Source organism: Dermochelys coriacea, chromosome 8 (assembly GCF_009764565.3).
Source record: "Dermochelys coriacea isolate rDerCor1 chromosome 8, rDerCor1.pri.v4, whole genome shotgun sequence".
NCBI classification, from domain to species: Eukaryota; Metazoa; Chordata; order Testudines; family Dermochelyidae; genus Dermochelys; species Dermochelys coriacea.
The window spans coordinates 92,009,355-92,035,462 of NC_050075.1; the positions used below are offsets into that span (position 1 = coordinate 92,009,355).

General features: G+C 40.7%; 1 protein-coding gene across 8 annotated transcripts in view; it reads right to left on the minus strand.

The window, feature by feature from the left end:
• The window catches only part of PATJ (PATJ crumbs cell polarity complex component), a 222,934-nt gene that overhangs the window by 54,462 nt on the left and 142,364 nt on the right, over positions 1-26,108 (minus strand). For all 8 annotated transcript variants that reach the window (XM_043520335.1, XM_038412962.2, XM_038412966.2 and 5 more), the window contains 3 exons: positions 17,472-17,563; positions 5,604-5,676; positions 1,653-1,745 (listed from right to left, as the gene is read on the minus strand). In XM_043520335.1, the coding sequence (XP_043376270.1) occupies positions 1,653-1,745; positions 5,604-5,676; positions 17,472-17,563 (258 nt within the window). The remainder of the gene's footprint in view (positions 1-1,652; positions 1,746-5,603; positions 5,677-17,471; positions 17,564-26,108) is intronic.

The window sequence follows — 26,108 nt, forward strand, 5'->3', positions numbered from 1 at the left end:
AATGCAGAGTTTAATATTTATTACAGCACACATTCTGACAGTGCCACATTAAACCAGAAGTTATGGATTTGATGCAGAAATTCTATAGCCTATGTTATGCAGGGGGACAGACTTGATTATGATAATGGTCCTTTTGATTTTAAAAATCTATGAAGGTAGGCTATACATATGAGTGTGATTTACAGCCACAAGCTTTTTTCTGGGGCATGGAAGATATGGTCGACAAAAGTAGATGTGAATCCCTTGTTGCTGAGTATTGCTCAGGGAGCTGCATACAACTGCTGTACCTCAATATAGAACAAATTGTATTTACATCTCAATCATATGAACAGGTGTAGGAAATCATATACCTGATTTTCCTCTCACTTAGATAAATCAGGAGTTACTCATTAAAACTCAATTGCACTACAACCATGTGAAAACAGAATGAGACCCTGTGATGCTGGCAGACCAGGCACCAGCTCATGCCAAAGTCCCCATGCCTGCACTGAACTCTGATATCTACGTAGCTGAAATCTAGCTAACTTGTGGGTTAATATTGATAGATAGAATTGTAAGAAAGTGTTTGAATTCTATTGAATGCTTGTGAGTTGCTGCATGTATTAATCTTACTTGTAATATCTGAGTTCCATATTGTAATGTAATTTTTGAAGGGATGTACTACGAGCCTCTATGATTGAATGAATCACCATACAGGGGAGGGCCATTAATTAGTGTGAAGAGAGAGGATCCTTGTAAACCCATCTGGAAAGAGGAAATCCACTGATACCAGACTGGCTGTGGTTAGATCTTACAAACTGGCAACTCCCTACATCTGGACTGAGAAATCGTCAACAAGAATACTAAAGGCTCTTAGAGTTGTTCTGCAATCCTTTCCCCCGGGGAGGCGGAGGGGGGTCCACTCACATGACTCATTTTCATCAACTGAATTTGCAACTGAGAGCATATGGCAAAAGGGGGATAAAAACACCAAACAAAAGGAACTAAGGATCTCTATGTAGGAGGGATTTTTGAGAAGCACGGAGTTTCTTAGGCATAAGGAAGAGATCTCCATTTTCTGGGTTAACCCTAATGGACAAATTGAGCTTGCTGGTTACAGAAGCCTCTATTACCACTTAAAACCTAACTAATTCATGTGTCTAGATTCACTTGCTTTAACCTTGTAAATAACTCTAGCTTCCTTTTTCTATTTAATACACCTTCATATAATTTATTATAGGAATGGCTACAAGTGTTGTCTTTCATGTGAGATCCAAGGTATTGGGAAAGAGACTGGTATTTTGAGACTAGGAGTAAAATGAATATTGCTGTGATACTTGGGTTTAAGGGCCATCTATCACATTCCATCTATCACAGTGATACCTCACCTGGGTGAGGAGACAAACCAGAATATCCAAGGGGACTGTCTGTGATTTTGTTTAAGGCTGTTAATATGCCTGAGGAGTTTGCACTTAATGCAGCTGGTTGGTGAAATTTAAGTTTAGGCGTCATGACCAGTCTGGGGTTTGTGCCCTGGTGTTTTAACAGTCTGCCCTGTGGTTGGTACTCATGCTCTTGCACCACAGTTGGGAGTGTCACAAACCCATAGCACTTTTCAACCTTTGAATTTTGTGGATGACTAAACAAATTTCTTTAAAGATAATGACACTTACCGTTTTGATACATTCATCGTCAGTCAAGCTTTTCATGACAACTTCTGAGCTGCAATCTTCCTCACTGCTTGCATGTTCAGTGCCACTGTGATCCTGGTAAAGAGATTGTTTTAAAAAACAAAACGTTACCCCTAAATAGCTCATGATAAAATTAGACAGCATTTATGCGTCTGATGCTTGTTTGAAATAAGGAAGAAGATCCACAATGAACCATCACTGATTAAAATCAGTGTTACAAGTTTCAGAAGGCAGGTGCTGGTCTTTATTGGTTGAGTATGAATTTATATTAGGACCACCTCTTCTTACACATCACTCCATGAATACCATAATCAGCACTCAGGGGACAACTCCTCCAACACTACTGAGGATGAAGCTCATGAACCAGGAGAAAAAGGTGTTTTACTGAATGGTGCTCAGCTATAGAACTCCCTTCTGCAATAGGCGAAGATGAGCACGTTTTACTTCCTGTAGCGCACATGCAACACACACCCTTTGCACAGTAGAGGCAGTGATATAACAGATTAGGAGTTTTCTTACTTTTTTAGAGGTCTCCCACCAAAAAGAGCCCATGGAACATACAATGCTACCATAGTTGAAGCAGAGAAAATGGTCTTACCAGAATAATGCTGAAACTTAATTTTTCTATTTGGTGCATAGATACCATGATGACTTGTGCTTTCCACATACACAGAGAGCATAATCATGACTGGGAAATGATGCAGTACATGCGTAAGAAAGGACTATTATGTTTTTTAAAAAAAACATTCCAAACCAAGAGTATAGGCTAAAATTTCTACTTCTATTTTCTTTCCCTAGCAAACATGTGATATGTTTTTACTTGAGAATTGTATTCCTTTTACCCAGCTCCTGAAGATGGAGAGGTTTTTAGGGCTGTTCTCTCTGTCTCTCTCTCTCTCTCTCTCTCTATTTTTTTTTAAAAAGTTCAAATGAATTCAAGTCATTGCTCTATATCCCAAGCACACACTTCCTTATAAAGCAAAATTGACTATATATTACCAATCCAATTTTCTGCAAAGATCTTCACTATCAGACTTCTTTACCAGGCTATTCTGAATCCTTGTTAGGCATTGAACAGGTAAAATGGGATTTATGCCAATGGCCATCTTGCCATCTGAAGAGGTGAATCTACTTCTCTTCATTCTTTAGGAGGCTCACTCCATTCAGTATTCACAAACAATGCCTCATCCCAGTGACAAAACATTATGTAAGAGGTGGCTTTATTATTATATTAAGGTTCTTGCAAACAGAGCTTCTATTAGACTTATACACTATATTTTAACTAGCTCATTTGGTACCAGTACTATGTCTATTATGGTCCTGTCCTGTGGTTTCACAGAAATAAACATTTCCCCATGTTACAGGAGTGTTTACTAGTCAGCCATTTTTCTCATTAAACTACTTCAATCAAAATGAAGAGATCAACATTAAATTCTGTTTAGCAATAGTGTTTTGTAGTTATGTAGGCATCAGGACATACTGCTAAATTATTACTTCACCCACCTTGTCTCTCCAGGCCTGTTTTATAAGAAACAACAATTCTTATGCAACCTACAAGCCACACATATTGTTAAACATCTACTTAGTGTCTCCTCTGAAAGTGCATAATATAGTCTACATTTTAAGATATGAACAATTAATTTACAGCATAAAGCCCTACATAATTATGACAACCATTGAAGTATTTTTTAAAGTGGTGTCAAAGGTCTGATGGATAGCCCTAGAAATGAAAATCCTGCATTTAGCTACAAAATATGTAAAAAATGTCCCTTCACTGCATGTAACTTTATCCATCTACTGGGTCTACCTTTAAGGGTCAAATAGCAAAAGGCACAGAATTCTTTGGTTCCTGCAGAGTGGTAGATTTTAGTGATATGGACACTTGACCATGGCAACCTGGAATGAGACTACCAAACCGAGTTACATGGGATATGGTACAACTATCACATGAAAACAACTTCTAGTCTGATGACTTAAATTAGATTGTAAATGGAGAACTAGAGGTAGAAGGCTCTATACCTATCACCAGTTCTTGAGCTATTCAACCATTCAAACAAAATGACAAACCTTTCCCTCTCTCCCCCAAATGTACATTTGCAAAAAGCTGCTTCAAAATTTATATTGCCTTTCAGTGAAGATTTTTAAACATCAGGTCCACAGGAATGAACCCTTCAAGGGCAGGATAACAGGTAATACCATGAGGGTGCAAGAACACAGCAGCTGAAATTACTACTTGTCTTACCTTTACTATTTACCAACATAAGAAGGGAGGAGTTCTAGATATAGTGTAGGGGGAAAAAACAGCAGGTACTAAGGTCATCACAAAATGACCAAGAAAACTTTAAAGTGAACCTAAAGGCTTGGTCCATAGAAACGGCAGACTAACAAGGATTCTGGCCGCATGGAACAGGACCCAATGGAGCATGAAGCTTCAGTTCAAAAAGAAATATTCTTCCTTTACAAAATAGATAAATGAAACCCAGGGTTTTAATTAAAGAGTTCCCCTGAAACAAAAGTTAATTAATGTGGCTTTTCTGTACAGCATAATAGCACTTGAATTGCATTACGGATGTACAATAAATGGCCTTAAACATTACTGTAACTTGAAAACTGCAAAAAGCATGCTCCAGAAGTTCCATCTAATATTGCAAAGCATGAGCTAAGGCTTCATGATTGTAATAATGCTTATTAAAATATCAAAAAGCAAATGTACCAATGACCAGAATTTAACAATTCAAGGCTAGACCAAGCCCCAACTGACTCATAAAACATGCTTTGCTTTATTAGCTCAAGATGATATAGCATTAATAAGCAGCAGCAAGGCTAGCCATGTGCTATATCTACAAATAAGTACCATATTTCTCAGTTATATTATGATGAGACATCAAATTAATAACGATGTGGTAACATTTCAGATTGCATTGCGCAGTAAGCACAATGCATTCATAAAGTTCAAAAGGATAAAAAGAGTCACATTAGGGGTGATGCAACAACCATAATATAGAACAGCACTGACAGCACTGTCACACTGAGGAAGCTCCTACTGTTGGAGAACAATTAGAAACATCCGTAAGTTTTTAGTTGCATATTATGATACTATACACTAAAACTCCATGTTAATACGCCAGATAAAGTAACATACTGTCATTTCCACTACAGAAATGTAGTCTATAGTATGGCCATAAATCGTATACATAGTCTAATAGATAGGTCACAGGAGACCTGGGTTCTATTCCTGGTCACGCCAAACTGACAAGTTATTTCACCAGGCCTGTTTCCCCTTACACTCTTGAGTATCTTGGCTATCTAGATTGAAAGCTGGGATGGTCTTTCGCCATGTGACTGTGTGATGCTCAGTGCAATGAGGTCTTCAATCATTGTTGGGACCTACCTCTCTACCGTAATGTAAATAATAAATATGGAAATAGTTCTACTGCCTTCAGTGGGCATTCGCCAGGCCTTTAATATTTATTTTCTAAATTCAGCTACCTAGATTTACTCCTAATGCCTTTGAAGGAATCAAAACCTGGTGGGACGTCTTGGCCTTCACTTACAAGGTGTCTCCCTGTGTCTCTCCCACTGAAATGACAATTTCTTCTCTGGGAGGACACTGAGATTTCATTTGTGTTCCAGGCAACACCCCCCCACCACAAAACTTTCAACTCTCTCAAAAAATAATTGCGACAGGAGACAGCAAGGCTTTCGTTCAACGATTTATTTTCCTGCTGTATCACAGTAACCAAGACAATATCTTGTCACCTAGCACCATGCCAATTGTTTCATTTAAAATACAAGGGGAAACACACACATTTGGTCAAGTTCCCACCTGATGCATATTAGCTTTCAGGGATTAATCAGACAAGGTGTTTGAATGTATATTGTACTAATTATGATTAATCTAATTTAGTAAGCCCTAATCAAAAAACATCTTACCTCAATGGAAGACTGGGAGCTGGAAGGTAATGGGAAAGGAGTAACAGCCATTTGGTTAACTGCATCTCCATTTCTATGAAACATCAAAAAAGGCAGAATCAGTTTATTACACATTCAGACACAAAGGCTAAACTATTTTTTGAGTTGGTCCTTGCCTCATGTATTAGGATTCTTTTAGTACAGTTTATTAATAAAATATTTATCTTATGTAAAAACATTAGGCGCCTAGAAAGGCACACTTTTCACTTCTGTTTGCATCCCTTATTAGATAATATAGGAACATGGCATGGCACCTTGGAAATAAATTAATTTATGTTCAATAGGGTTTCAGCAATTCAATAGTATTAGAGAACAATAAATGGGAAATGAAAATACAGCCTTTAAAAGGCATTTTGCATGGGTATTTCTTTTCCTGCTCAAAAAAAGATTTCAAAATCTCTTCAGGAAAAGTCTCCTAGTATCTACCCATGGTATGTCTAATGCATTCACCTATCAGGCATATAGGTAACATTATTGTATCTATACCTGTGTTAGTAAAGTAGCTTTTTCTTTTCAGTTCATATTTGCTATATACATTTCTGAAAATCTGAAACAAACTTAGGAAGATTTTAAGGAGAGGTGGGGAATCAGTTAATACAAAACACGAAATCCATTACATATTAATACATTGTTACTCAAAGAAAATACTTAAATAATTTAAAGTATCTTTTTCCTCTTAGATGACTATGTGTTCCTAAAATAACTGATTACTTTGCAAATATCAAAGATGTTTTTATGGAAGGCTGACAGATATTCATGCTACCTTGCTACAGGATGTCTTGAGTGACATTCAAGATTGGCTGATGAAATTAGGTAAACACCTTTGTGATCTTAATAAAATGTAACCAAGGAGACTGCAGCTATTATATTGTTTTAAAGAAGTATTTGACACACAGGAAAAAAAAAGGGAGACTTCAAGTTTTGCTTTAAAAAAAGCTGTACAGATGAATCAACAACAAAAATGTTTTTATTATTTATATTACAACAGTGCGAGAGACTCCAAATGAGATCAGGATCCCATTAGGCTAGGTGCTCCATAACTGTAGCCTGTAAACTCACTGGGACAGGGACTGTTTAAAAAGACCAGAGAGATGAAAGGAAACATCATCATTCCCACTTTGCAGATGGACGATTGAGATTATGTGACATGACCTAGGTCACACAAGAAACCTGTGGTAGCTCCAGGAAGTGCACCCAGATCTCCCACATTCCAGTGTCTTAGGCACAAGATTTTCTTTTCTTTAATAACTGGAATAAGACACTAGACAAATGTACATTATAAAATCACTTTTAGAGTGTAAATGTCTGGAGGAAAAATCTGGGTATGGTTTGTCAATTATCCCTCAAAGGGTTAAACATGTAAATACAGGATATCCTGATTACTCAGAAAGAAAGACAATGCTAGATCTACAACCTTCAGTAGAGCAGAAGATGGTGAATGCAATCATAGGCATTTGAACTGATAAATCCCACATGCAAAGGCTGGTGAATTCATTTACTTTATCTTCAATCAAGCAGTCATACAGTTCAAAAAAATTGTCTCTGTATTGATCATAATCCCTCACTCAGACTCTCTCAGCCTCTTCTTCTGGCCCTCCTCAAAGCTTCGTAGCACTCAGAAAATATGCTAATATCTGTGCTCCAATGACCAGTATCACCAACCCATGCATGCAGGAGGCCATGCCAGAAATCTGAAGTAATGAGCAGCATCAGATTTTCTTTTCATCTTCACATCATGATTTCCAAGCATGTATTACTGTACCAGTACAGCATATTAGGCAAGGACATTTCTTCCGGCTTTTCTTTTCACAATGGTACACTGCAATTACACGGCAGTTCTCACATATGAGAATTAATCATCAAATCTAAGATGTCTAAGAAACCTAGCAATTTTTGCCTACTATTAATTGAGGTTATACAACCTTTTCCCCCCCCACCAGCAATGGACAAAGTCTTACATAAGCACTAACAACATGAAAGCTAGCATAATCTACAGCTCATGACGGAAAATGTATAGCCTGATGATAATGCATACATCTTAAAATCTTTGTGAGAAATGCTGTTATAATTCTAAAACATTGCTAAACATAAATCTTAATATCAATATTATAAAATTGTTTTTACTTAATTACATAAAAATAGTTTCTGCTAAACTTGCATACACCATCATCAGGTTTACAAATGTATGTCGTTTTAAACAGATGGTAATTTTTATTCCATATAATAAAAAATTACAATCATTCCTGGGGGGGAAAACAGGGTTGCAAAAAGTCACGATTTGTAATCTATCCCTGTTGTAACTGTACAAATTCAAACACTTTAATACTTCTTCAAGAGAGACCGCTTCAAAGCGGATTCAAAGTGGGAGCATATTTTAAAATCACAGAGCTAATAATAAATTGCTTTTTGCACTCCACTCCCAGAAATTTCCTTGATTAAAACAGGAATTTATTTGAAATTAAAATTAATTATCATCGTCTTTTGATGTTGGAGCAGATGCTTAGTGGTCTGAGGACTGCGTTTGAATTACAGTGGCTGCAAATGAAAATTCAGCACATTTGCCATCCGTTACTATGGTTACCGCTAAGAAACCTGTTCTAAGATACCACTTCATGCAAAATATTGCCCAACTTCAACTTGTTCATAGATTTCCTGGAAGCACATGTTCACATTTCATCAGGGTCGAGACAGTCCTTCATTTTTTTCAAGGTCAGAACAACTTTCATGCAATTTACACACTATGCTCATCTTGCCAATATAACCTTAAAAACAAATCTCTCTCCATTTTGCAAGGATGTTAAATGTCTCAATTTTACACCACTGTCCTTATTCCAACTCTCCTCCCTGGTTTGTGTAGGATACTGCGTGCATATTGTCTACCTGATGGTTGAATTCACACCAAAGACGTGTCTGCCTTTCAGTGGTGTTGTATGTCTATATGATGTGAAGCACTCTAGGATGGAAGGCTCCCCAGGTTTTCACTTTAGTCAGAGATCAGAGTGTGCTGGCTGATTATGTCAATAGCAGTCATTATCTCATAGTACTGAAGCAATAAGAAACTCAGTCAGTGTAAAGGGTCAAGGCAAGCAGGACTGAAGCCAATGCATAAGCGGCAGAAAGCTTGCGCTTTTGGCAAGGCTTGCTTACCCAGCTCTCTCCCCACCCAGCTCTCTCCCACGTCTGTTTGAGCAAGTTACCATACTGCCCTTCTCTTCACCACACTAAGTATAAACCATTAGACATTCTCTCCCTCCACTCCCTACCAGGAAACAATTTTTAAAAAAAATATATATATATTATATATATATATATATAGCCCCTCTATAAGCCTGACCACTTCTGTGTAACAACTGTCCCTCCAATGACTCTTTGCTATTATGCATCAGCTTGAAAGATTTTTTTCCTACCAACATTGGGAATGCTCTCATCTTTCCCCTTTTTTCAAGTCTACACTTAACTAGCTGCTTATTTTATGACAACCATTTAAAATGAACATTTAATCTGGGCTGCAGAGAAGGCTGGGTCATTGCCATCTTAAAAATAAGTGAATGAATGTCTTAACTTCCTGGACATATGGACTTGCTCATATATAAGTACCAAAACAGGGAGAAGCCTAGAAGGAAGTTTAAAAAATAATAATGGGGGAATGGGAGAATTTCAAACTTGGAAATAAAGTGTTTGGCATCAGCCCATTTTTGATCTTTTCTGGAAAGCAAAGCCCTACAGAACCTCCCAACAAAATACATTAAAATATTTTTGCTATCACGGTAAATCTTCCACTATTCTTCCAGATTACTGCCAAGTAACATTTCAAAATTTGTCTGGCAAACTGCACCCACTAGGGGGTAAGGCTAGGTACTTCAAAAAAGCCTCAGGGAATTAGCTGCTTTATTCTCACTGAATTTCCAATGGGATTTGAGCACCTCTCTCTGCTGGGCTCCTTTGAAAATCCCAGCCAAGATAGTTATTGTTTCCAGTACTTGGGATCCACAAAGACAAACCCCATATTAGCTAGAAAACAGCACTGCACTGCTACTCAATATGGTACAATATTATTTAACATAAACTGGAGGCAATGCTTGAATTGAGCTCTGCTTCCCAGAAAGATTATACTTTCTTTTTTACAATGCTCAGGTGATTTTTTTTTTTTAAACAAACAATCTATGTTTACAGGCTGAACGTCTTCCGGTTCATTATTGGAGAAAGCCAAGCAACAGAAACGTGCTGAATCTAAATAAAAACCACAGTGATAATATAACTGTGAACTTTTCATATGCTATTACAAGTTTATGTACCTAACTAATGAGGCTGTTGGGAAATAGCACTGCATTAAGGCTTGTGTTTTGGAGTTTGGCCAGAAACAGCTGTTTTAAATGACCACTGTCAACTTTATAGTGGAAAAGATCATAAATTGGCGTGAAAACTTCTTAATACAATGGGACTTCTATGTTCCTCATTGCAATTACAGCAATTTGTCTAATCAGCAAAAGTTTCGGGAAAGGGCGGTAATGCAGTTATTAACACTATCTGGAGGTGAGAAAGTACCAGACAAGTTTGTCATACTGCACTTTAGTTTTTGAGCTGGGATTTGTTTCTTGGTAGAAATGGAAAGGCTGAAGACACCTTGTATTTCTTCTATGGTCATGACTGGCTCATCCAGCCCAACACATGCAATGAAATAGATTCATAGATACTAAGGTCAGAAGGGACCACTCTGATCATCTAATCCGACCTCCTGCACAGCGCAGGCCACAGAATGTCACCCACCACTCCTATGAAAAACCTCACCCATGTCTGAGCTATTGAAGTCCTCAAATCATGGTTCAAAACTTCAAGGAGCAGAGAAGCCTCCCTCCAGTCAACAATGCCCCATGCTACAGAGGAAGGCGAAAAACCTCCAGGGCCTCTCCAATCTGCCCTGGAGGAAAATTCCTTCCCGACCCCAAATATGGCAATCAGCTAAACCCTGAGCATATGGGCAAGATTCACCAGCCAGATACCCAGGAAAGAATTTTCTATAGTAACTCAGATCCCATCCATCTAATATCCCATCTCAGGGGATTTGGCCTATTTACCCTGAATATTTAAAGATGTGGCACAGACAGCTGTAGCAGCACAAGAGCTAGCAAACAGAGCTCTAAACAGGGGAGTTTGGTTTGTGGTGCTTGTTTGGGGTTTGCTTTTGCTGGGGGGGGGTGGTCTTTTTGGTGTGGCTTGTGTTTCCCAGATTAACAGGATTTAGGTGGGAAGGAGATGACAGATACAGAGGCAGCTGTGGGAGTGACTACTGTAGTGGAAGACACATTGAGGATGACTGGATGTGGAAGCTGTGGTATGTACATGATCCTGGAGGGGGGAACCGGTAAGAGTTTTGTCTGCATGAAATGCCGTCTGATAGAGCTGATGGAGGAAAAGATCCGAGGTTTGGAGATGCAGGTGGAAAGTCTCGTTGAGTTTAGGAAGGGGTTTGAGCAGATGATGGAGCAAAGATATGAGGTATCTGAAGGGAAAAGCTCAGACTCTCGGATGGAAGCAGGGCTGGGGAATTTTGAGGAGAGACTGGATGAGGAAAGTGGTCAGTGGAAACATGTGACTCAAAGAACCAGGCAGAGAAAAAGACGGGCTAGTGAAGGAGAAATAGAGCTTAGGAACAGGTTTGCAGAGTTGGAAAATGAAGAAGGGGCTCAGCAGGTAGTCGCTGAAGGTGGAAGGGTAAGGAAGAAGAGAAGAGAGGCTAGCCCTATAGAAAAAGGGGAAGAGTCAAGGGAGACTACACCAATTATGAGCCCCAGGAGGATACAGGATGGGTTGAAGAGAATTGTAAGGGAAAATAGGAATGGAAAGAACTTGCAGCCAGAGGGAACAGGGGAGAGACTGGAGAATAGCACTGTCACCAGGAAAAGGCAGGTCTATGTGATCGGGGACTCTTTATTGAGAAGAATAGACAGGCCTGTAACTAGAGCTGATCCTGAGAATAGAAGGGTGTGCTGTCTTCCGGGTGCTAAGATAAGGGATGTAGACCTGAGGTTGAAAAGGATCCTCAAGGGAGCGGGAAAGAATCCCCTAATTATCCTTCATGTGGGAACAAATGATACAGCCAGATTCTCGCTGGAAAGTATCAAGGGAGACTATGCTAGGCTGGGGAAGACGCTTAAGGAAATTGAGGCTCAGGTGATCTTTAGCGGGATCCTTCCTGTTCCTAGAGAAGGGCAACAAAGGTGTGACAAGATTATGACTGTCAACAGATGGCTTAGGCAGTGGTGCTATAAGGAGGGCTTTGGGATGTATGGCCACTGGGAGGCATTCACGGAAATGTCCAAGCCCTTCATCTCATTTTACAACCCCTTCACTCTCACCCGCTGGACCCTGAGGGATCCATTATGCCTCATATCTGTGGTTGGTTCTTTAGGTGATGTCAGCACCAGTACACAGGGCTCTTCTTGCCATAGGGATTGCCAACCGCAGGGTGGGAGATGAGACTTCCCAGTGCTTTTAATGGTGGGCTAATTGAAAGCACGGTGCTAGATTCTTGTCGCTGAGAATGAATGGGGTGTAAAAGGAGATGAAGAGCTTGTTAGTTTCAGCAACTCTGGGTTGGCTATACATAACCCAATTCCACTGTAAGGAAAGCTCACAGCTAGGGACCACACTGGGAAGTCAAACAATATCCAGTATTGCTGCTGCTTCTATTTGAGTTTATTACATTGGATGAATTGCTATTCTTGAGGCTGTTGATTCTCATCATCTGTATAAATATCAATCTATAGGGTACCATGTGACAGCTAACTGGAGAACAGGCCAGTTCATCTGCTTTGAAGTAGCTATTCTGTGCAACTTAATGTTTGATCACTTCTGTTATTTGGTTCTGACTTTCTGGTACAATAAGGTAAGGTGGAGCTGTACCAGAAACTCCTAAAAGGAGAAACTTTATAGATAAAATTCTTTGCTATCTGTGAGTGGCTCATCCCCAGTTTTCAAACATAATAAATGCAATAGCACTCTGCTCTCTCCAGATCCTTAATCAGAGGGACACAGCTGAAGTCATCCAAGCAGCAAACCCATCAGCACAGCTTGCAGTCACTAATACGGTCACCGCTTGCATTTTTAGCTGGAAGAGCTATTGTATGTGCAGACAGAAAAGATGCATTGAGACTCAAGATGTCTATTGCTCTTCAATCCCAATATTGTAGCAACGAGCTGTATGAGCTAGCTGTGTTTCAATATTTTAATTGAAATATTATGGGGAAGAAATTTAAGAAAAATCCTTTAAAAGAAGTGAGCAAACACAAGCTTCCAAAGCCCTTTTAAATTGAACCACTTCTGGGGCTGGCACAATTTGGAAGCTGTGTCATCACATGAAAAAATAATGGATATGCACACAAACTGAGACAAAAATCACACATCAAAGAGTTTATAGCAGAGGTGGGGAAACTACGGATATCTGGCCTGCAGGACCATCTTGCCCGGCGCCTGAGCTCCCAGTCGGGGAGGCTAGCCCCGAGTCCCTCCCCTGCCGTCCCCGCTCTCCCGCAGCCTCAGATCGCTGCGCCGCCAGCATTCTGGTCCGCCACTCCTGCCAGGGAGCACGGTGGCGTGGCTGCGAGCTCCTGCTGCTCTGAGCGGCATGGTATGGGAGCGGGGGGGCGGTGTTGGATAAGGGGCAGGGGTTTCCGGGGGCAGTCGGGGACAGGGAGTGGAGGTTGGGGGGGGTGGTCAGGGAACTGGGGGGGGGGGGGGGTTGATAGGTGTGGGAGTCCCAGGAGGCCTGTCAGGGGTCGGGAGTGTGGATAGGGGTAGGGGCAGTCAGGGGACAGGGGGGATTGGATAGGGGGTGGGGTCCCGGGGGGGCGGTTAGGGATGGGGGGGTCCCAGGAGGGGGCGGTCAGGGGTACTGAGGGGGGGTGGGAAGTGGGGGGGGCAGATGGGGTGGGGGCCAGGTTATTTGGGGAGCACAGCCTTTCCTACCCAGTCCTCCATACAATTTTGGAACCCTGATGTGGCCCTTGGGCCAAAAAGTTTGCCCACCCTTGGTTTATAGTCTAAATAAGAAAAGATAAACAACCAAGTAGAAAGGGAGGGACATGGGGTTTTTTTTTTTTAAATGAGAAGACAGAGAAGGGGGTTTCAGGAGATACAATGATGATGTTTGGGTCCAGAATAGTTTATATTAAGTAGCTTATAGTTTCTTGTATAATACAGTCTAACTAGACTTAAAACTTGTAATATTTGTTTTTTGCGGGATTTTGAAACAAACTTTTGTAGTGTATTTGATTTACTTACAGGATGAGTGAACAGCTAGACACAGTGAGTTTGCAGTTGTTTTTTCCCCTCTTTTACTGCCTACTCATTGCAGCTGCTGCTCTGATTGCTAATAACACTTTCCCTTGGAGAGCCTTTCTTTCCATTAATATTTGAAAGGGTGCTCAGGTCAAGCAGACAGATATATCCATTGTCAACGCACCATAACATAATGCAGACAGCAGTGACAAGACGCTTGTTCTGCTGAAGTCTGAAGACATTACATATGTTTACAACTTGGAAAACAACTTTTAAAATGACACCTTTTCTAGCACAAGAGACAGTAACAGGAACAAATTCAATGGCTACAGTATTTCCAATTCAGTGTATGTAGTTGAGAAACTGTTATTTTTAAAAAGAAGCTCTTCTCATTCCAATGGATTCATTCATAGATGACCAAAACTGGAAAAAAAGGAAGAATTAGGCAAGCCCTTCTATTGCCTTTATAGATAAGTATCTCTTAAATGTGATCCAAAACACAAGCTAGAAATTTTCATATCCAAAGAGACTCCACAGTGAGCTACCTTTATGAGGAGCCTTGTGATATTTTTAATTACAGAAAGTTAAAAGAAAAGTGTGTCTGGTGGATGCACTGTGGCAGATTTCGCAAGCTATCTGCTCTTCTGAGACACGGCCTGACAGCCTGCACTAAATCTAGTTCTGGGGTTCAGTTTCATATGTTCTGATTCAGCCTCTGGAGCTTTCACACCAGACACACATTCCACATGCAATTAACTAATGGAGAGTGAGTTGTTGTATGTGACATTTAATTTTCAATAGCTAGGGGAAGGAACACAGGAGCTGCAGGCAAAGTCATTAATCACCTCTGAATCCTCTGCACTGCCAAGTACAGCAACTCATTCTTCATTGCACTAACACAGCTGTTCCATTATATTTGTGTATACTGTGCCTCAGACAGATGTGTGAGTATAAACACACAAACACACACGTGTTTATACATCAATAATATGTATTTATGAATAAATTATATAAATTCTAGTACATGGCACACAAATATATATGGATTAGAAGTCCATGTAACCAACTGGTGTGGGCATAATTAAATGAGGCAAGCCACAACTAGACTAGACACATTTGTCCTAAGTTCCTGAGTATTAAAGTGTATACAGCCAAAAGTGTGTGCAAGGGACAGTCCTCACTCTAATGATACAAGCAGAACCCCTCGCCCACCCCCAAATTAGAACAATGGCAGCTCTAATTAGGCTGAGATTATGGTGGAGGAAGTTAGGATGTCTTAATACATTTACAGCCAGAATAATATAGAGAATGTTTTCCTGCTTAGAAGAGAAGTACATCTGGTCAGAAATTTTCCAGTGGAACATTTTTCTGTCAGAGAATGTTGATTTGGCAAAAATCAAAAGGTTCCACAGGAAAGCATTGATTTTGATAAATCTTTTGAGGGAAACCAGGCAGGTTTCACTGGTTTCCTGACAGCTTCTTCACACACCTCCCCAGTTCCTTGGCAACCTGGGCTCACTGGCTGCTGCAGAGCTGGGGAGGCTGGAGAGCTGGGACCAGACATTTTTGAAAAATTCCATCTTGGTCCTCCAAAAATAATTTTTTTTTTTTTTTTTTTTGGAAAAGTCCCTCCCAGTGAAAATTTCATATATGTCACTGTTTGATCTGATTTGGAATTCCCCCCACCACCTCTCCAAAATGCAAGTGTTTCTGCAGGACAGAAATTTAAGTTCCTGAGCAGATCTAAATATAAGAAATACACCCATCTTTGATCCTTAGGAACTGAAAGATACATGGTGCACTGCAGTATCTCATTCCCTCCCCCACATAACCACCACAAAGGTGGCCTTGTTCCCTCCTTTAGTCCAATTTACCACATCCCTCTTTAAAAATGAACCATTCCATCCAAGAACCACTCTTAGAAGAAGTCACTTCTCACATCAAGCAAGAAGCCTCATACTCCCATCTGCCTACTCTCCCCCAAGTGGCTCTCTCTTCAAGACCGAACTTTTCTGGGTTCCATGAAAAGTTCTCTTTATTTTTAACAGTGAGGTCAGCTGCCTAACCCCTCCTGAGAGCTGACTGGACTCATCACAGACAGCCTAACCTGGTCTTTCCTCCCAGTGGCCAAACCCATCCTCCTCCAGCATCCCTTTGTGGCTTATTTATATATATATATATATATATATATATATATATATATATATATATACACTCTAGAAATTAGCCATCTAGAAATTAGCCATTCTGCATAGGAACTGGTTAATTTTCTATGGGCTTGTGGCAGGCCAGGCCAAGCCAAACCAAGGAGTCCTACAGAAGCTACAGGGAGTGATTTCAAGAGAAAGAAAACTTATCAGAGCATTTCCCTTACCAACCAGGCCAGATTAAGACACAGGCATGTGAATACGCAACATAAACATTTGACAACATCAGAATCTCAGTATTAATTTTTTAAAAGTTTCTAGACCTGATAGCTGCAGAAGAAAGCATGAAACCATGAATGATGCAATAACGTCTGTGTCTGCAGGCAGCTTGAAACTATAGCTCTAAGAGGTGTGAACTGCCCCCTGCATCAATCAGACTTCCACAAAGTTATTGCTAAGGAACTGCTGAGGCTGGTGACATCATCTGCAGTAACATCACCAGAGGGTGGAACCTCAGAAGGCATGGGGAGTTGGTCAGGGAGACATTTGGAGAGTGGATCTTGAGGCGGAAGGTCTGGGAAGTCACAGGGAACAGAGAGTTGGAGGGTCAGACAGAAGGTCTGGATAGACTTGCTTGGAGAGGGTAGCTCACTTAAGAAGGGTTAGCAGAGCTCTGAGGAGGAAACCTGAAGAGAGCTCAGCTTGGTATCCCTAGCCCCACATAGGTAGATTGCGGTGGGCTTTGGAGGGCAGAGTTTCTCAAAGGAAGTGATGGACTCGCAGGTCCAGGCACAGTATGTATGCATATTTGTAAATAATTAAGACACTCAAGGTAGAGTTGCATAGACCTGGTAAGATGAGCAGTTTCTGTGTATAAAACTATTTCTTTAACACTTCCAGTTCCATGTTAGATTATAGTTGTCCTTCGTGTAATAAATAAGATGCTTTGTTTTCACTAACTCTAAGAGTAAATCGGATATGTGCTACTATGTTATTTAGGTACCTAACTGCTACCTCTAGAAGCGATGCTACCCAATAATTACCACATGCTAGGGCATATCTCCAGTTCCTAGGGAGAAACGATTAAAACCTTTTAAAACTAAATCTAAGAGACAAGGAGTGAATACTTGTTGTGCATAATGGTGGCAGCAAAAGATACCAGATAAACAGTCTCTAAGCATCTCTGTCACCTGTTCACCAGAGGGTGAGCAGGCCATCACAGTTATCCTTGGAAAGATATTTTAAACAACATTACAGAGATCTTCTCAACAATACTCAGAAATGTGGTTAAGAAAAAGATTATCTTATTTCAAAGGGAATTGAAGGGGCTCAGCGTCTCTGAAAATGAGGCTATTAATGTACAGGCTCAACTACAACTAGATGTTTTGATGAGAACTGGTCTTACCGTATGAAAACCAACTTGACCTTTGACGGAGCAGTCTTAATTATTGCAGAGGCATTTTGGTGGCTTCTTCCATACAATATCTGATTGTTTATCTGTTAAAAAGAACGGGGAAAAAACTGGTTCATGTACAAATGTATTTAATTACAACTAAAACTAAATATGTATTGTTTTGAATTTAATTAGAGTTGGTAATCCAACACTTCAAAGATGATGACAAGCTAAAAGGAAGATCAAACGATAAAGAGAAATGAGGGGCACATGAAATACAAGTCCTATTGCCTATGAGGATCTTAAAAATAGGCAAAGCAGCATTGCACATTACATTTTTACTTTACTTTCAGTAAGACACATCAGTATGCCAAAAGAGGTTTCAAGCACAAATGCACCGTGGTAAGATAGTGTATGAAAAAGCATACAGGAGAAAGTAAACAATGCTAACCTCTGTCAGTGCACTCACTTTTGATTTGGACAGTCCAGGTTATTATCCTGCCATCAGTTCATGTGCAGAAGGAGGGCAGGATGTGATATTGAGTTCAGAGGTACCACTTTATTAGCTTTTCTATCATTTCTCTTATGGAAAAGAGAGATATTGAATTTATTTGAAGAATACCCTATTTTTCCATCATGACTTCAAGATAAACCATGAAGGTGTAGCTTTAAGATTGAGAAAAATGTTAATTTTCAACAGTTTAGTCACTCTTATTGTCAAAGCAATATATATATATTTATATTGAGTTAATATTGCCAAGCTCAAAGTATTCCAGGATAGCTGTAAAATGATTAACATGTTGCATAATGCTTAATACAAGAAAAGAGCAACCTCATATTTAATTAAGTTTTGCCAATACTAGTGGCTATTTCCATCTCTCAATACAAATGAGAGAATTTCTACGCTGCTCAAATTTCTTTGTTAAATAAAGAAAATAAACAATGTCTGGTGTTCAGAGTCAAATGATCATCTATGGCAAGTTCTAAAAAAAATTCAGCATGAGAAAAGGAGTACTTGTGGCACCTCTCCTATCTCGGGGCCTCTCCTTTTGCCCCCCCACCCCCATGAACATGATACAGTTCTGTGGTGACCTAGAATCCTATTTTCGACGTCTCAGACTCAAGGAATATTTCCAAAACACCTCTGACCAACATATTAACCCACAGAGACCTTCCTGCCAACACTACAAAAAGAAGGATTCTGGGTGGACTCCTCCTGAAGGTCGAAACAGCAGCCTGGATTTCTACATAGACTGCTTCCGCCGACGTGCACGAGCTGAAATTGTGGAAAAGCAGCATCGCTTACCCCATAACCTCAGCCATGCAGAACACAGTGCCATCCACAGCCTCAGAAACAACTCTGACATCATAATCAAAAAGGCTGACAAAGGAGGTGCTGTCGTCATCATGAATAGGTCGGAGTATGAACAAGAGGCTACTAGGCAGCTCTCCAACACCACTTTCTACAAGCCATTACCCTCTGATCCCACTGAGAGTTACCAAAAGAAACTACAGCATTTGCTCAAGAAACTCCCTGAAAAAGCACAAGAACAAATCCGCACAGACACACCCCGGGAGCCCCGACCTGGGGTATTCTATCTGCTACCCAAGATCCATAAACCTGGAAATCCTGGACGCCCCATCATCTCAGGCATTGGCACCCTGGCAGCAGGATTGTCTGGCTATGTAGACTCCCTCCTCAGGCCCTTCGTTACCAGCACTCCCAGCTATCTTCGAGACACCACCGATTTCCTGAGGAAACTACAGTCCATTGGTGATCTTCCTAAAAACACCATCCTAGCCACTATGGATGTAGAAGCCCTCTACACCAACATTCCACACAAAGATGGACAACAAGCCGTCAGGAACAGTATCCCCGATACTGTCACGGCTAACCTGGTGGCAGAACTTTGTGACTTTGTCCTGACCCATAACTATTTCACATTTGGTGACAATGTATACCTTCAAATCAGCGGCACTGCGATGGGTACCCGCATGGCCCCACAGTATGCCAACATTTTTATGGCTGACTTAGAACAACACTTCCTCAGCTCTCGTCCCCTAATGCCCCTACTCTACTTGCGCTACATTGATGACATCTTCATCATCTGGACCCATGGAAAAGAAGCTCTTGAGGAATTCCACCATGATTTCAACAATTTCCATCCCACCATCAACCTCAGCCTGGACCAGTCCACACAAGAGATCCACTTCCTGGACACTACGGTGCTAATAAGCGATGGTCACATAAACATCACCCTATATCGGAAACCTACTGACCGCTATTCCTACCTACATGCTTCTAGCTTTCATCCAGATCATACCACTCGATCCATTGTCTACAGCCAAGCGCTACGATATAACCGCATTTGCTCCAACCCCTCAGACAGAGACAAACACCTACAAGATCTCTATCATGCATTCCTACAACTACAATACCCACCTGCTGAAGTGAAGAAAGATTGACAGAGCCAGAAGAGTACCCAGAAGTCACCTACTACAGGACAGGCCCAACAAAGAAAACAACAGAACGCCACTAGCCATCACCTTCAGCCCCCAACTAAAACCTCTCCAACGCATCATCAAGGATCTACAACCTATCCTGAAGGATGAGCCATCGCTCTCTCAGATCTTGGGAGACAGACCAGTCCTTGCTGACAGACAGCCCCCCAATCTGAAGCAAATACTCACCAGCAACCACACACCACACAACAGAACCACTAACCCAGGAACCTATCCTTGCAACAAAGCCCGTTGCCAACTCTGTCCACATATCTATTCAGGGGATACCATCATAGGGCCTAATCACATCAGCCACACTATCAGAGGCTCGTTCACCTGCGCATCTACCAATGTGATATATGCCATCATGTGCCAGCAATGCCCCTCTGCCATGTACATTGGCCAAACTGGACAGTCTCTATGTAAAAGAATGAATGGACACAAATCAGACGTCAAGAATTATAACATTCAAAAACCAGTTGGAGAACACTTCAATCTCTCTGGTCACTCGATCACAGACCTAAGAGTGGCTATCCTTCAACAAAAAAGCTTCAAAAACAGACTCCAACGAGAGACTGCTGAATTGGAATTAATTTGCAAACTGGATACAATTAACTTAGGCTTGAATAGAGACTGGGAATGGATGAGTCATTACACAAAGTAAAACTATTTCCCCATGGTATTTTTCCCTCCCACCCCACCCCCCACTGTTCCTCTGATATTCTTGTTAACTGCTGGAATTAGCCTACCTGCGTGTCACCATGAAAGGTTTTCCTCCTTCCCCCCCCTGCTGTTGGTGATGGCTTATCTTAAGTGATCACTCTCCTTACAGTGTGTATGATAAACCCATTGTTTCATGTTCTCTGTGTGTGTGTATATAAATCTCTCCTCTGCTTTTTCCACCAAATGCATCCGATGAAGTGAGCTGTAGCTCACGAAAGCTTATGCTCTAATAAATTTGTTAGTCTCTAAGGTGCCACAAGTACTCCTTTTCTTTTTGCGAATACAGACTAACACGGCTGCTACTCTGAAGCATGAGAAAAGTTATCTAAACACGACTTCTAACATAGCTTTTAACAGCTGATCCTAAACTATGGCCTACAGGTCAATAGTGGTCAAGTTGCACTTGCTAGTCACATGGTGCTGACTCTTTTCTCCATCTGAGGACAACAAAAACCCACGATACATTTTAAAAGACATTCAGTTTTTGTTGTTGGGCTTATTTTCCAAGGAGAAATCAACAAGTGAATATTCTTCAAATGGTTAAATCCAGCAACAAATTGTATGGCAATCATATCTATATTTTACAAATACTCCTGCAAAATATATTCCTTATTCCCCCATGCCCCCACTCCTTCATTTCTTCACCACCTTTTTAAAAGTTTGATATTTGGGAGTGCCCAAATATATATACCTATCTATTTGCACAGTAAGATTTGATTCTGCTTGCCTTGTATACTCCAAAGTCTCTCTGAGGTCAATAGCAGTTTGAGGTATATAGAACATGAAAGGATCAGGCATTAAGGAAATAACACTACCCCAAAGTTTGAAGAGCTTCAAAGTTATTATTATTTGCAATTACCATACAAGGAGATACAGTTCTAGAGGTGGTATCCTAAATCAAAGGTAAAGTTTAAGAAATTGGAAAAAAGGGAATACTTCCACGGAGACATTCAGAGTTCAAATTAGTATATTATTAACTTGTGATAAATTTGTCTTATTTTTTTCTCAATTTAAAAGAAATTATTCACTAGGGATATTACATCTGTTTTATAAAGAGTTTGGATTTAGTTGAATTGCCATCAATTTTTCTTAACTGCCTACTTAGATTAGAATTTGTATTTTTTACACTGGTTAAATTAATCCTACTTTGCAAATGTATCCGAGTCCAAAATTTAATTAGCTGGAGTTAGGTCTGAAAGTTACAATTATTTTAATTATACAAAGATGAAAATGTAGTCAAAGTAATATATTTCCCTTGAGGTTTTCAACTATCCCATGTAGTTATTCTTCAGTGACAGCCTAAATTGATTTTTTTTTTTTTTTTTTTATAAAGGAAAGGGTTTATTTTGGAAAGAAAATTTATTATGTTAGCTGCTCAGATACTCCCGTGATGAAGGATTATATAAAATCCTACAGAAATGGAACTGCAAGAGAATATCTAGAATTTCACAAGGGGCACCATTTTGAAATCTTTTCTTATTTTCAATGGGAGACATGTCAGAGCCACAAAATATGTTAGGATATTTATTTTATTTTGTGGGAATCAAAACCCACAGACAGCTACTTGGAAACTATGTTTGCTTATCTGCATTACAGTTTGCTTATGTTAAATATTTTCTTTTGCTGCGATGCTTAACAATAACTTCAGAAAGTTCCATTATCCCTTGAAAAGAAAAGAAAAGAAAAAAGAAAAAAGAAACTAAGTAGATATGAACATAATGACTCAGTGGGCTCTCTATATGCATCCAGTGCATAGCAACGTACTATAGATTTGGGCAACTGAAGTTTTATCTGATGGTTTTATAAGCTTAAGTAGTATCTCGCATGTACTTGCTTAAATCTGTAAATGACATGCAAGTTTATAACCCAGAAAAAAATCAGAGGACCTTCTGCCCCTCATACTTTGATATAAAGAAGTAAAATGACATTAAAGAATTAATATAAGACTATTGACAGGTTTCAGAGTAGCAGCCGTGTTAGTCTGTATTCGCAAAAAGAAAAGGAGGACTTGTGGCACCTTAGAGACTAACAAATTTATTAGAGCATAAGCTTTCGTGAGTTACAGCTCACTTCATACATCCGATGAAGTGAGCTGTAACTCACGAAAGCTTATGCTCTAATAAATTTGTTAATCTCTAAGGTGCCACAAGTACTCCTTTTCTTTATAAGGATATTGTCTTTACCACATAGCTGTGATGGGAACTGTTGTATAATTGGGCCTAAAAATTTATCCTAACTGTAAGCGGTAAGTGAAAGTTCATAAGATGTCACAATAACAATAAACAATGAATATTATGTAAAAGGGAGATAAAATCTAGGTTAGACTGAAGAAAGGCCTAGTAATATAATTCAAGAACTGTATTAAAATCGTGCCTGGTAAACTCAAAATGGGTAGAACTGAAAATCAATAAACCAAAATTGGTGCATCCGAAATTAGGTCTAATTGATCAACAAAATAACGAGTGTATGGGCTGTTTCACCCATCGTTCCCTTTTGGGGTCTTAAAAGGAATGACTTAAAAGAAAATCAAGCAGCAGTAGAAGAATAAGCTGTCTACCAACAACCACTGCAGCAAGCTTTACCACCATGGCTCCCACTCCCACCATCTCCTGGGACTCCATCACTGTTTGGCCATTGTTGTTCTGATCCTGAGAGACTGGGCCAGAGAGAGGGACTCAGATGACATTACTACCTCCCAATGGATCTGGTCAACCAACCTTTCTTTTCTTCTCTTTTTCCCTTCTGTCTAATAGGTGTCTGGCTTAGCCATCCATTTACTTTTTTTTTTTTTTTTTTTTTTGTTGCAAACACAACTGTAAGCCGGCGACCAGAAAGGCAACTAAAAGCAATGCCCAAAATAGCTCAATACTGGAACAAGTTTGTCAGGTCTCAGAGTGGCTGATAAGACTGTGCTGTGTTGTGAGTTTTTCCAGCAATGAAGCAGCAAGTGAGAGTCCACATCAGAGACAGAAGCTGCATTTTCTATCTTTGCTGTTCTTTTCTTTCCCCTTTTGTATGTTTTTGTCTTGTTTCATTTTCTAGGAAGCAGGACTGTACTTCAACAACAGCTCCAACCCATTTCAACTAACTTATTCTCTTTCCCTCCAAAAGATCAACTATAACCATCTTTGATTCCATGTAAAAGACTGTCAGAGAAGGGGTTTTTTCCTTCTAAAAACTCTCTATAGTTAAAGGTAAAAGGAACCTGTGGGAGGGAGCTCAGGGCATGAGTAGTGCAGGGTTGGAGTGCAGGAGGTGGGGCAGAGAGGGCTCCGCTTGTGGGTGCGGGTTCTTGGATGAGGGAATTGGGGTGTAGGAGGGGGCTCAGGGCTAGGGCAGAGGGTTGGTGTGGGGGGGGGCTCTGGCTGGGGCTGGGGCTGAGGAGTTTGGGGTACAGGCTGCCCCAGGGCTACAGCGGGGAGAGAGGCGTCTTTCCCCACAATAGCATCTGGGCTAGGGGGGAAAATGGCGCGTCTCCCTGCCACAGCAGCTCCAGCGCAGCTGGGCTGGGGCTCCTCTCCCCAGCCGCAGCAGCTCTGGCATGGCTGGGCCAGACTGGGGGATGGGCCCCTCTCCCCAACAGCTCCAGAGGGGCTGGGCTGGGGGACCTGTGCGGCCCTTAATAGCCTGCTGTGTGGCCATGCAGCTTACAGGGAACCTAGGTGATTGTTCCCCTCATATTTCTTGAGACACCTCTGGTGTGAATGCCCAGCAGCAAGGAAGCAGCACTCCCCCTGCCATTGGCACTGACAGTGGGTCCATACAGCATGGGCAGGGAGGAAGCAGTTGGACGGCTGGCTGCCAGCTGAGTTCCTCCCCTGCCACATGTGGCTGCTTTGTCTTCCCTGCTGCCAGAGTCCCAGCACTGCTACCCACTTTGCAGACCATCCACCGAGGTGAAGGTCGGGTGGAGGCAGACGCAAAGGCAACAACACCCCCACGCATAACCTCAGGTTAGTTTGCTATAGAATTGGCTGCCAGTGTTGTCTTTGGTGTAAGATCTGGAGTAGCAATTGAGCTGGGGTAAGTGACTGATCTCTTGGGACTAGGAGAAACCTGATGTGGTGAGATTTTTGGTGTGACTATTACCACAAAGTTCAATGTGACTGGGTAGCAAGATAGATTGGAGAGTTTAAGGGGATTGTCTGTGACTCCATGGTAAGAACGGTATGGTGATCCATGAGTTCACATTTGCTACTGGCTTGATGAAATCTAATTATAGAACACACCAGCAGCTTGGGATATTTGCCCTCTTTCTGACATCTGTCCTGAGGTAGGCACTCACAGTTGTGAGCCACTCCAGACAGCATGACAACAAGCAACAATTTTGGTGAGGAGAAAGAATAGGAACCAGGGGATAACAATGGCAGAAGCAGTAAAATTGCTCACAGTTGTTTGATGGGTGAGCAGGGGATATAGAAAAGTGCACAGTGCCCAGGCCTGCTGCCACAAAAGCATTGTGAATGTCCTGATTACAGCTTTATATTATTATGTCATTTGTTCGGTGGTTTTTTTAACTTCTAAAATGTGAAAACATTAATTTAAAGGTTGTTTTTTTTTTTTACTCATATTCCACCCTCCCCTCCCCAACCACTGCCTCATCCTCAAGCAGAAAGCCCTGAGAACAAGACTAAAATCTGTAAATGTTAGACTATAGCTAGAAAAAAACCCAACTTTTGGGGAGACTCATCCAATATGACTTTCTATCCCAGCCAAGATCCTGCTATTTTCCTATTTGGATTTTTTTATCTCCCTGGTAGACTACTGCTGCTGGAAGAACCCTGAATAACTTTAACTAAATGTCTCAATGCAGAGAATGCAAAAACCATCTTGCACCAAGTACATGATATACAAATTGAGCATGAAACATCAAAAACCTTTAAAGCAGAACTGACAGCACTGTTTTGACCAGCTGGTTCATTTATAGAACGTGGTTAGGTTAACAAAATAAACCTACCTAGCAAATGGTGGATAGCGCCTGTATTACAGTATTGTTCATATTAATCAATATATTGCTAAATTGTAATAAAAATACATAAGCCATAGAAACCCTCTGGGTGGATTTTGAGCTATGACAAAGAATAATTGCTACTGAATAGTAGGCCAGTATGGAATCAATTTCACTCTGTATGCACTGACATGGGGATTAGCAATCAGTCTTTCCAATAGGAGTGAAGATTTCTGGTACAACATAACTGCATAGCATGCCACTAATAAAAGGCAGCTAGTGAACTTTATGAAAATGCAGCAGAATCAACAACATTCCAATGACACAACAAAGATCTTTTAGAATCTGAAGCCAGTGTCTCAAATCCTGCTCACTTTACTAACAGGAATAATTCTATTTAATCACTGGGACTACTTGCTTGTGTAAAGAGAGCGGGATCTGGCCTCACATCTTTTTCATCTGAAAGAGATGAGGAT